We start from the raw sequence: 15,916 nt of genomic DNA on the forward strand, positions 1-15,916 counted from the left end.
CCCTGGAGTGTGAAATGACCATGCACTTTTAAATCACATCAGGGAGAAGGCAGCACCAGCCTCAGCCTGGGGGCATGTGTTCGGACACCCGTGGGTCCCCATTGGCATCACGGGGCCTCCACTGTGCTCCCAGACCCGCAGATGAGGTGAGCTGGGGCAGGCTGGGAACTCCTGGAAAGGGCCTCCAGAGGTTAAAAGAGAACGTATTGGTTTTCTGCCTGATTGTAAAAATATGTGCTCGTGGTGGGAAACTTGGCAAATGGAGAACAAGGAGAAAGAAAAAAGCAAGCTACAGCTCCGCACCCTGACAGCAGATTCCCGTTCGCCCTCTGGATAAACGCCCCCCACGGCAGAGGCAGTGCACGCGGGCAGCCATGTCCCTGGCTGTGCCACGGGGATGTCTCCACTGACCCCCTGCCCGAACTGCTGTCGCAGTGGTGGTTCCCTTCATCCTTCAGGCTCAGCTCCAAGGTCAGTCTTCAGAACTTCGCTGACCCCTCTCCCCATCCCAATTACTTATCCCAAGAGGATTTTTCCCTTGAACTCACTTCTGTTTGCAGTTGTCTGGTTTCTTTGTTTGTTGGCAGTCCACTGGTCCCAGGAATTTGCCTGAGGTAAGACTTCTTCAACTTAGGGCCATGCCTCAAAGGCACAGGGTCTGTCTATCAGCGGGGGCTCCCTAGTTATTTGTTAATTAGGAAGTAGGCCATCTGGGTTTCCAGTATTTCAGTACCACGAATACGGTAATGATGAACACGGCCCATGTACATAAATGCTCACTGAGCCCTGCTCATTTTTTCTCTCTTGGAATATCTCATATATAAGCCATTCTCCTCTCCTCTCTCTTTCTGTGTGTGTGTGTCGGTATTTGTTTTCTGGAAAGGGTCAGAGTACTGAGCTGGGGGCTGGGACCTCACGTCCCTAGCTCATTCTTCAGCCTTCGGCAAATTCCAGGACTCCAAAGCCTCCTTTTTTCTGTGTTTTAAAAACCAGTAAAGAACTCTGCCTAAGGTATGCGTTGTGAGCACCAAATAAGATAAGATCCTGGAACTCTCAAGACTCAAAAGAAACAGTGAAGAAACACACACACACACACACACACACACACACACACACACACAAATACACCCCACTGGAAAGGCCCATACTCATTTTTCACTTTCAGTAAAGGCCCAGAGAGGGTCACTTGGAGATTCAGCGTCACTTCCAAGATTCACTTGGACTCCATGGGGTACCCTAGCTCCCGGGGTGTCAGCTGCTTCTCCCTCCTCCCCAGAATCTGGGGTCATCTCTGGACTGGATCCCCGGGGAAAAGGTTCCCAATATCCAGACCCAGGAAAGAAGTCTTTCTCTCCACGAGTCCCCAATCTGGAGACAAACGAGCGAATCCCCCCAACATCATCTCCACACTCGTTGGCCCCCTACCCAGTCCCTCCCGATGCCGGTAGGTGTCCTGGGGGAGGATGGGCACGGCTTGGGGGACCCCCCCCCCTCCGCAGGGTGCTGCCTCCCCCAGTTGTGCTGGGGCAGAGGACCTGGGGTAGAAGGGTGTGGGTGTCAGGTTCCTATCTGGGACGGGGCTGGGGTGGGAGGAGGAGCTGGGAGTAAGGGTGAGAGGGGGCGGGCCCCCCCGGGTACCGGGACCCGCGGGCTCACCCCGGGTTGCGTCACCCGGCCCACCGCCCCCTGAGACATCACAATCGGAGGGCCGGGACCCCGCGCCTCATTACCAACCCGTCTGCAACCAAACAATCCAAGCAACAGACACCCCGGAAAAAAAAAAAAAAGAAACCAGCCGGAGTCCAGCCTCCCTCCCCGCCCCTCCCCCTCGTCCCCCGGGGCCCCCGCCCCCGGATGGGGGAGTGAGCGCGAGCCAGGCGCCCCGCGCCCGTCCGCTGCCCGCCGCCCGCCCGCGGCGGGGGCGGCTCGACCGCGCGCCCGCCCCGCCCGCGCCCCGCCCGCGCCCGCGCTCCTCCGGCTCCGCGGCGCCCTCGCCGGGTGCGTGCCGCTTGCACGCCCGCCCGCCCGGCTCTCCGCGCCCGCCGCTCGCGCCCGGCCCCGGCGCCCCGGCCCTGCTGCCCGCGCTTCATGGCTGCGCACGAATGGGACTGGTTCCAGCGCGAGGAGCTCATCGGACAGATCAGCGACATCCGAGTCCAGAACCTTCAAGGTAACGCGCCGAGCCTCCCCGGAGAGGGGCGCGGATCGGGGGAGCTCGGGAGCCCCGGGAGCGGCTCCCCCCACCCCCACCGAGGAAGCCCCGACCCGCGCCGCCCCCTGCCCCGTCCTGACCGGGTCCTGTCACTTACGGAGGGGAAGGGGGTCGAGACACCCTCCCCCAAACCCCGGCATTGCCGCCCCGGCCAAATGAACAGTGGCCCAGGGGGCGGGGAGGCACACGTGTGTGTGTGTGTGTGTGTGTGTGTGTGTGTCGGGGGGGAGCATCCCATTTGCTTGCGGGGGGCGGGGGCGTCACGATTCCCCCTCCAGCCGCAGCTGCGAGTTTGGAGAAGTTTGTACTTGGGCCCTTGGGGGCGGCGGGCCAGGTCAGGGAGGGGAGGAGAAAGTGAGATTGCGTGTGTGCGTGCGTATGTGTGTGTTTGTGTGTGTGTGTGTGTGTGTGTGTGTGTGTGTGTATGTGCGCGGCCCAGGTCAGGGAGGGGAGGAGAAAGTGAGATTGCGTGTGTGCGTGTGTGTGTGCGTGTGTGTGTGTGCGCGCGACCCAGGTCAGGGAGGGGAGGAGAAAGTGAGGTTGCGTGTGTGCGCGCGTGTGTGTGTGTGCGTGTGTGTGTGTGTGTGTTTGAGTTCGCACAATTCCTAAGTACCTCCGGGGCTAGGGGAACTGAATGGGGCGCGGCGCCTTGGGGTGGACGCGGGAGAAAGAGGTCAGAGGCACGGATCGGTGGGGTCAGACGGCCTCTTTGTTCGGGGAGCTGCCCCTCCCCTGGCCCGGGGGTCACCCGGGCGGGGGTGGGAGGGTGGGGTAAGGACGAGAGGCCCGCCCGCCGGCGCGGGACGGTGGGACCTGTGTCTGCCTTGAGACAAGGTGAAAGAGACTCTCGGGAGCCGGCAGGTCTGACAAGGGCTGGTGGTGGTGGTGGTGGGGTCTGCCGCCACAGATGAAACGAATTTATCTTCCAGAGGAGTTTGTTCATTGTGGAAACTTAGCACAAACATATTTAAAGGAAAAAATTCACCAACAATCACCCCATAACCCATGCACCACCCCCCCCCACACACACACGAAGAAAGCCGCTTTTCATGGAGGTGTACTTCCAGCCTCTCTCTTTTCATATGTGGACTTTGCAGAACTGGACAGAGTTCCACCTTCCGCCTCTCTTCACCCACATAGACCTGGACAGGGAAGTTTAGAAGCTTCCTCTGCCGGCTTGGGTTTCTAGAGATTGCAGGGTCAGGGGGCGGCTCAGAGAGAGCTGGGAGGCCTGGGCAGAGAGGGGGGTGGGGCGGTGTTTCCCCCCCTCTCATCCCAAGCAGGTGCCCTGCCATTACTGCTGGAGGGCAGAGAGCCCCAGCGGGCAGGGTGCAGTCTTGGGGGGTGACTAGGCAGTCAAGTTTAAACATTACACCTGATAAAATGTTTCCTGGGAGCCCACATGGCCTGCTCCACCCCTAGGCTGGGCAAGGACAGTGCAGGCAGAGGTGACCTGCAGTGGGGAGGAGGGGAGCCTAGTGCACTGGACACTGGAAACTGAGTTTGCTCTGGGCTCCCCTGATTTTTTCTGCTGTGATTTGTGTAAAGCAAGGAGGATTGAGCTGGAGATGCTGAAAATGATCTTTTTCGATAAGCCTCACGTCTGGGTCCTGTTGCCTGAAAACTGACATCCTATTTTGGGGGTGGGTGTTAGTATCTTTTGCTGAGATGGCATCTGGTTTGGGCTGTCAGGTTGTGTGTGTGTGTGTGTGTGTGTGTGTGTGTGTGTGTGTGTCTTAGGCAATCAGTGGGTGTTTATTAAGCACATACGAACCAATTCTTGGTGCAACAACTTCCTGCACTCCTCAACTCTCGGTAAAAAGGAGATCGACTTTTGTGAAGGGATGTTCAACAATATGAGCAGCTAGTTACACCTGGAACAGTGAGAGAAGGCTTCACTCAATGGGGACAATTTGAAATGGGTCTTGAGGGTTGGGTAGGAGTTCACTGAGTGGGCTCCTCTCTCTCAGCTCCCAGTGAACTGTCCTCACTTTTAGGCAATTGCCAATTGCAATTTGAACATCAATGGGCTTTGCCGTTTAAAAAAAATAAACTTTTAAACTTTATGTATATTAATGATTATGTACATGTATATAAAATATGCATTAATCTCAAGTACAAGCCCAACACATTTTTATGTATGGATACACCTGTGTAACCACTGCCTAGATCAAGATGTAGAAGTTTTCTAGTACCCCGGATGGATGCTTTGTCTGCCTTCCCACTCCCCCCCTCCAACAAAGCAGCTACTATTTTTATCTTTATTGCTGTAGTTTTGCCTCTAGAACTTCTTATAAAATTGAATAGCACAGTATATATACTCTTTTGAAATGGCCTTTTTTTGCTCCACATTATGTTGGTGCGATTCATCCACTTTCTTGCTTTTATCAGTAGCTCCTTTTTTAAGAGAGTTTTTATAAAACTACTGAGGCAGGTTTACATATTGTAAAATTCAACCTGCTTTAAGTTTATAATTCAATGATTTTTAGTAACTCTGCAGAGTTGTGCAAACATCCCAACAATGCAGTTGGGGAACACTTTCATTACCTGCTAACGGCCCCTAGTGCCCAGCATCTGTGTCAGTCTCGCTCCCAGCCCTAGATCCAGGCTGTTCATAGTTCATCCAGGCTGTACCACAGTTTGTTCATCTGTTCTGCGGTGAGGGACGTTTGGGTGGTTTGCAGCTGGGGGCTGTCTTCAGTGGATGGAGCTGTCAGTCCCGGCAGGCGCTGTGGACTTGCTGCCCAGCGTCGCTGAGGAGGGGCTAGGAGAGGCGGTGGGCCAGGAATCTGTCTTGTCTCTCTCCATCTTTCCCTTGGCATCCCCGTCTCTTAAGGATGCTAAACAACCATTTTCTCTCCTTGTCTCTGTGGTGCTCAGGAAGTCCAGCCAAAGGGCTGGGTCCAGAAGGCAGCCCTCGCCATGCTTAGAACGTCTGCCCAAACCAGCTGGTGGGTGTTGGCCGGCCCTGGACGTATCTGGGTGACATGTGGGCCATGGGCGGGGGGCCTTGTTCATCTGAACTCGGCATGGGTGGTAGTCAGGAGTCCAGGCAGAAGGGTTGTTTTTCAAGCTCTGTGCTTCTTTCGCGAGCACAGGTAGAAGCAGTTGTCGTGGTGATGGGACGCTGGGTACAGGGGAATTTCACAAATCTGCCATCATAGGGACTGAGGCGGATCCCCAGCCTCCATCAGGCTTTTGTCTGTGGCCCTGTAGAATTGTGGAATCCATGCAAATATGACTGTGATGTCACCAGACCATCCCCCAGGTCGGCGGGAGCAGGGCAGAAAGCGTGGCCTCTCCCAGGAGGGCTGTGACAACTCGCTGTACCTGACACATGAGCACATGAAGTCCTCTTGATGTGCTCACTTCGATGGCTCATAAAAGTGTCTGTAAATGAAGGACTCCCTGGCAGGGAGCATGGATGGCCATCTGGGCGAAGCTGCCTGTGCCACCCTCACAGGGTCCTTCGCAAGGAAACGGGGGCGGCCCAGCTGTTGACCTTTTCAGAGGGGAGAATGTGGAATTGCGGGATGTGGACAGCCTCCGCCCGGTGGCCCCCACCTCCTTGGAGCCTCATGGGGTAGAGCTGAGGTTGGAGGCGGCGCTTCAGGTCTGTGCCTTAGTTCTCAGCCGGGCTGTGGGCGGCAGGGGCTCCGGTGCCCTTCCGATGACAAGGCCGCTTGGCTGTCCCCGCTCCCTCTTTGACTTGGCCTGAGGGTCCAGCTGAATGCTCCACCAGTTCCGGGGTCCCCTGACTCTTGGTCCAAGGCAGGTGTCAGGCCAGGGTTTGGAAGATGCTCCCGTTTCTGTAGGGAGCCTCCACCACCCCCAGGATTCACAGTCCTTCTCTGCTGAGCTTAGCAAACATGTGCCAAGCATCTAGCATCGTGCAGACACCAGGGAATGCAGACTTGGTTCTTGTCCCTGCCTTGAAGGAGCGTGAAGCCATCACGGCACCCGGCCAGACCGGGGTTGGGATTTTCTGCTTCTGGCAGCACAGACGTCCGTTCAGTTCGGGACCGTCTCCTGTTGCTCTGGCGCCTGTTGGGTCTGATGCTGTGAACTTTGACCTCATTGTTCCGAGCGACTTGGCCAGAGTTGGAGGTGGACGGAGTTAGATTAGGCTGGGCACACATAAGGCTTTCCCACTGCACCTCTGGGGCAGCCAGCTAGGTAGGGGTGTCCGGCGCTGCCAGCTAGGTAGGGGTGTCCGGCGCTGCCAGCTAGGTAGGGGTGTCCGGCGCTGCCAGCTAGGTAGGGGTGTCCGGCGCTGCCAGCTAGGTAGGGGTGTCCGGCGCTGCCAGCTGGGCCCCGCCGGCTGGAGCCCCCTGAACATCATCCCTCTCCCTCTGCCTCAGCGTCTCCCTCAGTCAGAAGTTCTTGGGAAGCGGTACCACCCAGGGTTAGCAAACAGAAACTGTGACTCAGGGCACTTGGAATCGACTGCCAAACAGAGGTAGTAACAGTGAACCCGACTTCCAGCAGCCTGCGTGCCAGGCACGGCGCAAACTGCTGTGTTTAATGCTTTCTGCAAGCCTTTGAGGCTGTTTCAGAAGTGGAGAGGTAGAATGACTTGCCCAGGGTCATGGGCTTGTAAGTGGAGCTGGGCTTTGAACCTGGGGCAGGCTAAGCTGCATTTCTCATCCCACTGGCTCTGTAAATCTTGGGCAAAGGCGGCACGGGTGAAGGAGCTGGTAGCCTCCGGGTTGGGAGCTGGGAGGGCCTCTCAGAGTGGGGGCATTGGAACCAGACCTCGAGGGCAGAGCAGAAACTTGACTGCATGAGTTCCGTGCTGCACAACCTGGTAGGCAGGAAGGTGGCTGGGATCTCCTGAAGGCAGGCTCGGGGGCAGGACTGTGCCTGCGTGCTCAAGATGGGCCCGTGCCTTGTTACCCACTTCCTCCTTTCCTTCCACCGGCCCAGGCCCAGCCCAGGCCCTCCTCACGCCTGCCCAGACTCCGCAATGACCTCTTTATGGCTCCGGGCCTCGTGTCACCTCCTTCAAGCCACCCACCACCCAGCCACCAGCACACGTCCCTGCTAATGCCTTCAGCGGGTCTCCACGGCCAACCTGCGGGCCCAGGGCGGCTCCTGTTCACCCCGCACTAATAGCATCGTGCCCAGAAATGCCGGCATGTAAGAAAGGTCAGGCTGCACTGGTTTACTGGGTCAAGTCCAAGCCCCTTTGCCTGATGGGCGAGGCCCTCTGGGGTCTGGTTCGAGATGCCACACCAGCCTCCCCTCCCACTCCCCGCACCCAGTACCCTCCCTTCCCAGTCCTTAGATTCTTATCTCCAAACCTCTAGACCTCCTGTGCAGACAGCCGCGGGATTAGGGATGTCGCCGTGGTCAAAGTTATCCAGCATCCAGAGGAAACAAGGAGCCAAGAGAGAATCTTTCCTGCTTCTGTCTCCCTCAGCTCTTGGAGGGCACAGCAAGCTGCTGGAGGTTTCTGTATAAAAACCAAAGAAAATCAAATTCAGAGGTTTCACCGTCCTCCAAGAACTTGCTTCCCATTAGGGCCCAGCCCAGGGGCTGTGTGCTTGGTTCTAAAGGATGAGTCAGCATGTAGAACATTGCTTTCAGCCCCCCAGCTGGAGTCAGGTCACTGGCTTTGAGGTAACTCTGGATTTTGCCCACAAAAGGCTGTGTTCCAGCCCTGGCTGCATCCCTCCCTCCGGGCGTGGATTCTTCTCGAGCAGCCTTTCCAGGTGGAGCATTTGAGCAGCTGGGAAAGACACAGCCAGGACAGGGCAGCTGAAGGCCTGGGTCTGGGTCCTGGCTTTGCTGCTGACTTGCTGTGGGATCCTGGGAGATCTCTTCCCCTCCCGGGGCCTCAGTTTTCACATCTGCAAAAGCAGAGGGTTGGACTCTCAGGGGCTCACATGGCCCACCCCCGCCGAAGGTGGTATAAGGAGGGTGGGACCTGGACAGAGATGCCCACGTAAAGCCATCGTCATCCCAGCCCCCGGAACACATGGGTGGGTGGCCGTCGTGTAGCTCTGGGCACCGCTGAGCACAGCTGCCTGCGTTCCTGAATTCTTTTCACTGCCAGGTTCAGGAGACTCACTACCACTAAGGGTTCTGTGTAGAAAAGGTCGCAGTTCCTGAGCTCTGTTGTAAAAGTACATGTGGGTAAATGATGTACCTTCTTGGTTTATTCTTGGCTGATTAATTATGGTTTCTATGAAGAGCCCAGGAAAGGCCTGGGACACCTACTCTGAACCAGCTGGGCAGAGTTGAAGGTGCCCTCGGGGAGGTTTAGGGACCTGCCCACGGTCCTGGCAAACTGGGCAGAGGGGGGCACGTCCTGCACATGCACATTTGTGCTGAGGAACGTTCGAGACCAGGTAAAACAGAAGCCCCTCACCGAAAGGGTTTGTCAGCCGTGAGAGGGAAGCCCTCCATCCAGAGGGCAGACCCCGGAAGAGGTTTCTCCTTGAATCCCTTGTTAGTGGCCACGGTCGTGGTTGACCTTGACTCCATCAGAGCAGTCCCGCGGGATGAGGTGAGGCTTCTGAGCAGATCCAGCGCTCTGGGGAAACAACCCTTTGCCCAAGAGGCCCAGATTACGTTAACCGCCCTCCCAGACCCGGGGAACACTCTGGCATTTAATTTTTGCCTGGAACAGCTGAGGCACTGGCATAGTCCTGCCCAACAAGCCAGAGGTCACGCCTGCTCCGCTTCAGAGGGGAAGAGAGAAAAAGAAAGCAATTCTCTTTTTAGTGGTTGAACCATTAAAAGTAAACTCCCGGTTCCCATAGAAACCTTTTCTTATTTCCCCCACCCCCTCCCCGCACCTCTTATTTTTTAAAACAGTGGTGGATTGTGTCATTCACAGAAGGAATTAGAGGCAGCATCAAAAATCACAAGTGTGGCTTGAAAGAGTCTTTCACAGTTTTTTTCCCTCACTAGTCTGTCTGCTTCGCTTTTATTAATTTTTTTTTCCTATCAGACCAGGGATTGGTGAACTACGGTCTGAAGGCTAGATCCAGCCGGCTACCTGTTTTGGGGAATAAAGTTTTATTGGAACACAGCCATGCCCATTTGATTGCATATTATCCAGGGCTGCTTTTGCACTTACAATGGCAATTGAGTAGTTGTGACAGAGGAGACCCACGAAACCAAAAATATTTACTCTCTGCCCCATTTGGAATGTGGGAATCCAGATGAGCCTCCTGTGGGGTGGCAGGGACCTTGTATTCTAGACCCAGACTCGGGGCATATGACCAGTAGGAGATGTTTGTGAATGGTCGCTGCATGTGTAACAGCCCAGCCTTCTTTGCAGAGGGCTGATGCACGCCTGGAGTGGGTTCTGCGCCTGCTTTAGAAATGGGCTTCCCCACTGGAAGCCTGGCCATTTGTTCAAATAATAGTTATTGAGTCCTCCCGGAAATGCTGGGAGCTGGGATGGAGGGATGGATGGGACACTCTGGGAGTCCCTAGAACACAGCGGACACGAGCATCATGAGGCTAAGATGAGCATTTTAGGACTGAGGATGCCACGGTGTGTGCAGCCAGGAGTGTGGGGGGAGGGGAGGCGTGATGCAGCCTTAAGGGTGGTGGCCTGGAAAAACCTGTAATCCCAAAGGCAGGCCTGGAAAAACCTGTAATCCCAAAGGCAGGCCTGGAAAAACCTGTAATCCCAAAGGCAGGCAGTGTGGAACCAGGGGGTAGGGGAGTGTGGTAGGGGTTTGGGAGGGGCCTCTCTGGTGGGATTGCAGCCAGGGTTGGGGGGGCCAGTGCAGGGGGGTGGGTCCCAGAGGACCCATGCAGCTGCATTCCCCTTGACTGCTTCTTGGAGGTGACGGTCCAAAGCCCCGAGGACCAGGAAAAGCCAGGGAGGATTTGGGGAATTTTGCAGAATCCCTGGAGTCATTCTGGTGTCAAGCAGCTCCTGCAGAACTGGGGGATCTAACTGGAAGACATTGGGGATCCGATGACGTCATGCCCCACTCCTGCTTCCCCCTCCTGGGGGGCCCTCCAAGTAGGCAGGAGCCTTTGCAATATTTATATCCCTTTTAAACTATTTTTAATCTTCTATGGTATGACATACTTAAAAAGCAGCAGCGTTCTGTGGCCTTCTTGTTGGGAACTGGGGCGAGGTGGGGAGAGGGCACAGAGATGGCCCGACAGTTTGGTGGTGAAATAAGTTAGCCCTCGGATGGGCTCCTCCACCGGCCCCTCCCTCACCTCCCGCATCCTCAAGCGTCTCTCTCATCTACACCTTTCCTTTCTTGCCTGCTTTTGCGAACCTTCTCCTTGTCAGTTGCTAGGACCACTGTTTTCCTGCCTCCAGCTTCCCGGGTCCCGCTTCAGCCCTGAGATCCGGAAGTCTTTCCCTCGCCAAGTCCGTCCTCTACCCAGACTCCTCTTTGCCCTCAGGCAGAAACCCTGCTGTGTGTTCTGGGCACCCTCACTTCTGTCCTTTCTGGAATCAACCAGCTGCACCCGGAAATCATCCTGTTTATCCCACAAACCACTCCTTTCTCATCCCTGTACCTTTGTCTGCATGGCTCCTTCTGCAGAGAATGACCGTGGCCGCACCTACGGCAGCCTCCCTATACCCTGCCTCGGGGGAATTCACAGCCACCTCCCCTGGACCTCCTGCCGCCCAGCCCTGAGTAGGTCCCTAGAGGAGTGCGTGCATTTTTGTCCCGCCAGCCCCCAACACGGGGTAGGTCGCCAGAACTGTTTGCCAGACTATTGTCGGCTGAACTATCCTAATCCTAACTATCCACATCCTAATCCCCAGAACCTGGGAATGTGTTACCTTCCTAGGTAAGAGGGACTTTGCAGATGTGATTAAGTACAGGATCTTGAGATGATCCCAGGTTATCCAGGTGGGTCCCATCAATCACAAGCATCCTTATAAGAGGGAGGCAAGAGGGTCGGAGAGGAGATATGTTGATGGAAGCAGAGGTCATAGCGATGCCGTTGCTGGAAGGAGCCGTGAGCCACGGAATGCAGGCGGCCTCTAGGAGCTGGAAAAGAGAAGGAAATGGATTATTTTCCTAGGGCCTCAAGGAACACAGTCCCGCTGATAATTTTGATGTTAGCCTGTCAAACCCATTGTGGACCCCTTACCTCCAGAACTGTAAGATAATAAATTTGTGTGTTTTTTTTTTTAAATTTTATTTATTTATTTATTTATTTATTTATTTATGGCTGTGTTGGGTCTTCGTTTCTGTGCGAGGGCTTTCTCTAGTTGCAGCAAGCAGGGGCCACTCTTCATCGCGATGCGCTGGCCTCTCACTATCACGGCCTCTCTTGTTGCGTAGCACAGGCTCCAGACGCGCAGGCTCAGTAGTTGTGGCTCACGGGCCTAGTTGCTCCACGGCATGTGGGATCTTCCCAGACCAGGGCTCGAACCCGTGTCCCCTGCATTGGCAGGCAGATTCTCAACCACTGCGCCACCAGGGAAGCCCAAATTTGTGTTGTTTTAAACCTCTAAGAATGTGGTAATTGGTGACAGCAGCAACAGGAAACTGATACATGAATGAATTACAAGTGGCTTATCAAGCCTTCTCCTTTTTCCTGGAAGAGACACATCTGGGGGACATTTGCACACCTGGAGTACCCTTTAGGTTCTGTGGGAATGTGATGGACACCCAGGGTGGTGGCACTGAGCTCAGTTTGAGCCAGGAGTGCAGAGACCTGGGCTCTGGTCACAGGGTTGGCGCTGCTCGGTTGTGGAACCTGGGAAGGCTGCCTGACCAAGGGCAGCAGGGCAGGACTTGAGCGGACAAGAGAGGGCGCCTGCCTGGGCCTACAGAGACTCTCCGCCCAGAGGTCCAAATGCAGCAGTGCTGTGATCCGAGATACACACCGGGCTGTGAATAACCAGGGGACGATGTCATGGGCTGGCCCTGTGGCCTATGTCCTGGCCGCTTCCTTCCAGCAGGAAGCGGGTGATGTCACAGCAGCCTCCAGGTACATACCCTGGGATTCAACACGCTCCGACACCAATAACATCTCTGTTCTAATCCTTGTGTTGTTTTAGAGTTGAGATACATGAACTCTAGAAATGCTGATAACCCCGAGTGAGTCAAGTCTGGAATATTTTGGATAAACATTCTTCTATTTCATGTGAAATATCAAAGTCTATTCAGAAAACAAGAGAGCATCATTAGAGGATTGGCTGATATGCAGTTCCTGATTTTTGGCTACATTACATCAAGCATTAAACATACAATTATGAGGAACTGAAATTCCCAGAGGATGGAAGGAAAACTCTCATCATGCCTCACTGTTTAAGTGTGGCTGAATGACATCACACTGCACGTCTGTTATTTCATGTATTTTCCTGAACTTCCCCTCTCTGCTTAGTTGAAGGTCACCCCATAACCTTCATTGCTCTGGTTCCATCGGCTCCATGGTATTGTTTATGAAACCAATAGTGATCATTGATAATGACACTTCCATTTTTTCTCTTTCTACTTATTTTTATAAAACAAGGATGAATTGCAATCGAATGTTCCAGTAACTCCCCAAACACGTGGTACAATGAAGATGGCAGTGTAGCTAAAAGGCTCCCCTGTGCTGTAGCTTGGCCCCTTCCTTGTCAGGGTGATTTCGCCAAGACGCAGCTTGAGTGACTAAAGAGAATTTGGGGCATTGCTGTCGTAAAATGTATAATATAGAGTACAGGTTCTATAAAAATCAGCTAAGTCAGGGGTTGTCTTAATTGGTTATAGGGCATTGATGTTGTGATTATGGGGAGCCTGGGGGATGGGGGTTGACCCCTTGCTGGATCCTGCACCGCATCTTCCAAATAACCCCTGTGGTGGGCATTATTATCTATCCCCCCAGAAACTAAGGCTGAGCAAGGGTGTCATGAATGCCAAGCTACTGAGCTAGTAAGCGGTAGAACCAGGAATCAGAACCAAGTCTGGGAAGAGGGAGTAAGTTGCGGGGAGGGGATGTTAAGAGCGGAGACTGATGGGATGTGGACTTGGGGGAGGGGAGAGACTTGATGAGCCCTGGCTCAAGGCCCCGCTGGCTGTGGACAGGGCACTTGATTTGCAACCCAGGAAGAAAGCTGGGCCAGGCTAAAGGCTGTTTGGCAAGCAGTCAGCCAGCCTCGGGTATTGCTTCTTATCAGAGTGGGCTCGGTGACTCTGCTGTTTATAGTCACGGACATACCACGCTCCTCACACTGTGACAAAGTCAAGTCTAAATTCCTAACTGATGATTCCTGACTAGTGATTCCCAGGGGCAGATCTGGGAATTGCAGGGACAAGGATCCCCTTTTCAGAGGTTGAGAAGACGAAATCCTTGTAACCTTGAATTATGGCAGAGGTGACTGGAGGCAGCCGTGGGAAACCAGCCTGCCATCCTCATCCTGGGCCGTACTATGGCCATGGCAGATTATAAAGCCATCTCCATTACATCATTTTCATTCTCCTGGAACCCTCTGAGGCTGGTGTCATAGCCCCACTCTACAGATGCAGACACTGAGGCCCAGCGGAGTTCAACCGCTTTGCCCTGTCCCACAGCTAGTGAGCAGCAGTCTGAGGTTTCCTTCCACACTTTGGTGTCTGGGACTTTGGACCTGCATACCCACCAGCACTTGCTGAGGCTGGTCTGTGCAAGGTTATTCACTTTCCCTTCATGTACACAAGGGACTGTGTGTGTGGAGCTCTCCCTTGGAGAACCAGTCTGGCCTTTGAGCCTGACTCTGATCTAAAACAAAACGAAACATGATACCTTCCAAATCAAAGCTGAGGGCCTTGGACCTGGGTGGCAGTGTGGTGGCAGGCCTGGGTGATGGCCTCTTGAGCTCCCAGAAGTGTTGTGGACAAGAGCTAAGTAGTGGCATGTGATGACTCACTTGTGGGGCGGTGGGGGGATGAGGTGCCATGATGCCACAGGACCAATGATGGGCTGGCAGAGGGGGAGGCCAGGAACCAGACAAGTGTTACCCTTGATAGATTGTGACCACCCAGGGTGGGCACTGCTGCACTTGGATTTGTTATTAGTGGTGGCTTGTTGACTGTTGGTTTGCCCTGGTAGACCAGAAGGCTCATTGGATCGGTCCCTGGGGCCTGTCCTGTCCACCACTGTGTCCCAGGGCCTAGCCTCCTGTCCCAGGCTCAATGTGTGCTCAGTTCATATTGGTTGAATATATGAATGGAGACTCAAAAGGAAAGTGTAGATTCTGGGATCTGGCAGAACTGGGGTTTAAGTTTTAGCCTCTTTTTAGTATTGCCTAGCTGTAGATAGTCTGAGCCTGACAATATCTTTTTGGTGAAGAGGGGGATAAACCCAACTTCTCTTAGTTGTGAGAACATTCGGTGATGTCACATGTCTTCATCAATGTCAGTTTCCCTCTCCCTTGCCTTTTCCAAGTCATATGAGACTATAGTTCTCCAAGGTTTATATGAAAAACAGTGGTTCCCCCTTGTTGCCCCTTTTCCCAGAGGCAATCGCTTGCAAATTATTTTAGTGCAGCACTCCACAGCCTTTTTGGTACCAGGGACTGGTTTCGTGGAAGACAATTTTCCCAGGGACCGGGGCGGGGCGGGGGTAGGTGGGGGGATATGGTTCAGGCGGTACCGCGAGCGATGGGGGGCGGCAGATGAAGCTTCGCTCGCTTGCCTGCCGCTCGCCTCCTGCTGTGCAGCCCGGTTCCTAACAGGCTGCAGACCAGCACGGGCCTGTGGCCCAGGGGTTGGGGACCCCTGTTTTAGAGGATGATTTTGGTATTTTCTTCCATGTCTGTAAATAACATGCATGTATTCCTTTGTCTTGAGTTTTTGGTTCTAGGCTCCTATTTCCTACTATGGAAGGTAAGGACGTGGGTCTCCTTTTTACCTCTTTTAACCTCAGCTCTTTCCTGTCCTCCCAACTTCCTGGTATATTGTCATCATAATTTTGGTAAGATCAGTAATTGGGGTTTACACTGTTCGTACTAGATCAGTGAGATTCAGAGCTTTGTCGTGGAGTAAATTATGATCACTTCTCCTGCTGTACTTTCTGGTTTCCTTGGAGTTAAAAATTGTCTATTGTTGCTGGCATATGTGCTTAAATTCTTCCTCAAAGTCTGTTAGTGTTCTGGACAGCCTCTCACGTTGTTTGGATGCATCAGGTAAATCCTCTCCATTTCCTCTTCCCGAGCACTTCAGGATCCTCTGACCTGTCTCCAGTCTGGACTCATTGTCCCCCAAACCTGGGACCTGGCTGTTACCTGCTCCCTCTGTCATCATCACCTGTGGTTCCCTTCTCTCCTGGGTCAGATCTGCCATTTCCTGTCTGCCTCGTATGACTTCGTCCCTTGAATACACGAGCACATCCTTCCTGAGAAGGTGTGCCTAGGGGGTGAATTTTCTGAGAACTTGCACGTGGAAAAATCAGCTTATTCTCCACTAACTCTTTTTTTTAAAAATATTTATTTATTTATTTTTTTGGTTGCACCAGGTCTTAGTTGCGGTTCGTCGGCTCCTTAGTTGTAGCACATGAACTCTTAGTTGCGGCATGCATGTGGGATCTAGTTCCTTGACCAGGGATTGAACCCAGGCCCCCTGCATTGGGAGTATGGAGTCTTAACCACTTCACCACCAGGGAAGTCCCTCCACTAATTGTTGATTGCTAGATTAGCTAGGCATCAAATTCAAGGTTGGAAATCATTTTCCTTCCGAGTATTGAAAGCCTTGCTCCACTGCCTTCTGGCTTCCAGGGTTGCAGTTGAGAAGCGTGAAG

General features: G+C 53.9%; 1 protein-coding gene across 3 annotated transcripts in view; it reads left to right on the plus strand.

Moving 5' to 3' along the window:
• The first annotated feature begins 1,699 nt into the window (after window positions 1-1,699).
• The window catches only part of CLMN (calmin), a 123,804-nt gene continuing 109,587 nt past the window's right edge, over window positions 1,700-15,916 (plus strand). The window contains exon 1 of one of the 3 annotated variants that reach the window (XM_082448301.1): window positions 1,700-2,170. In XM_082448301.1, the coding sequence (XP_082304427.1) occupies window positions 2,089-2,170 (82 nt within the window). In that variant the 5' untranslated portion in view covers window positions 1,700-2,088. The remainder of the gene's footprint in view (window positions 2,171-15,916) is intronic. The other 2 variants (XM_082448300.1, XM_082448302.1) reach the window with 2 other exon arrangements.

The sequence above is a fragment of the Balaenoptera physalus genome, assembly GCF_965194825.1.
Source record: "Balaenoptera physalus genome assembly, chromosome: 2".
Classification (NCBI taxonomy): Eukaryota; Metazoa; Chordata; class Mammalia; order Artiodactyla; family Balaenopteridae; genus Balaenoptera; species Balaenoptera physalus.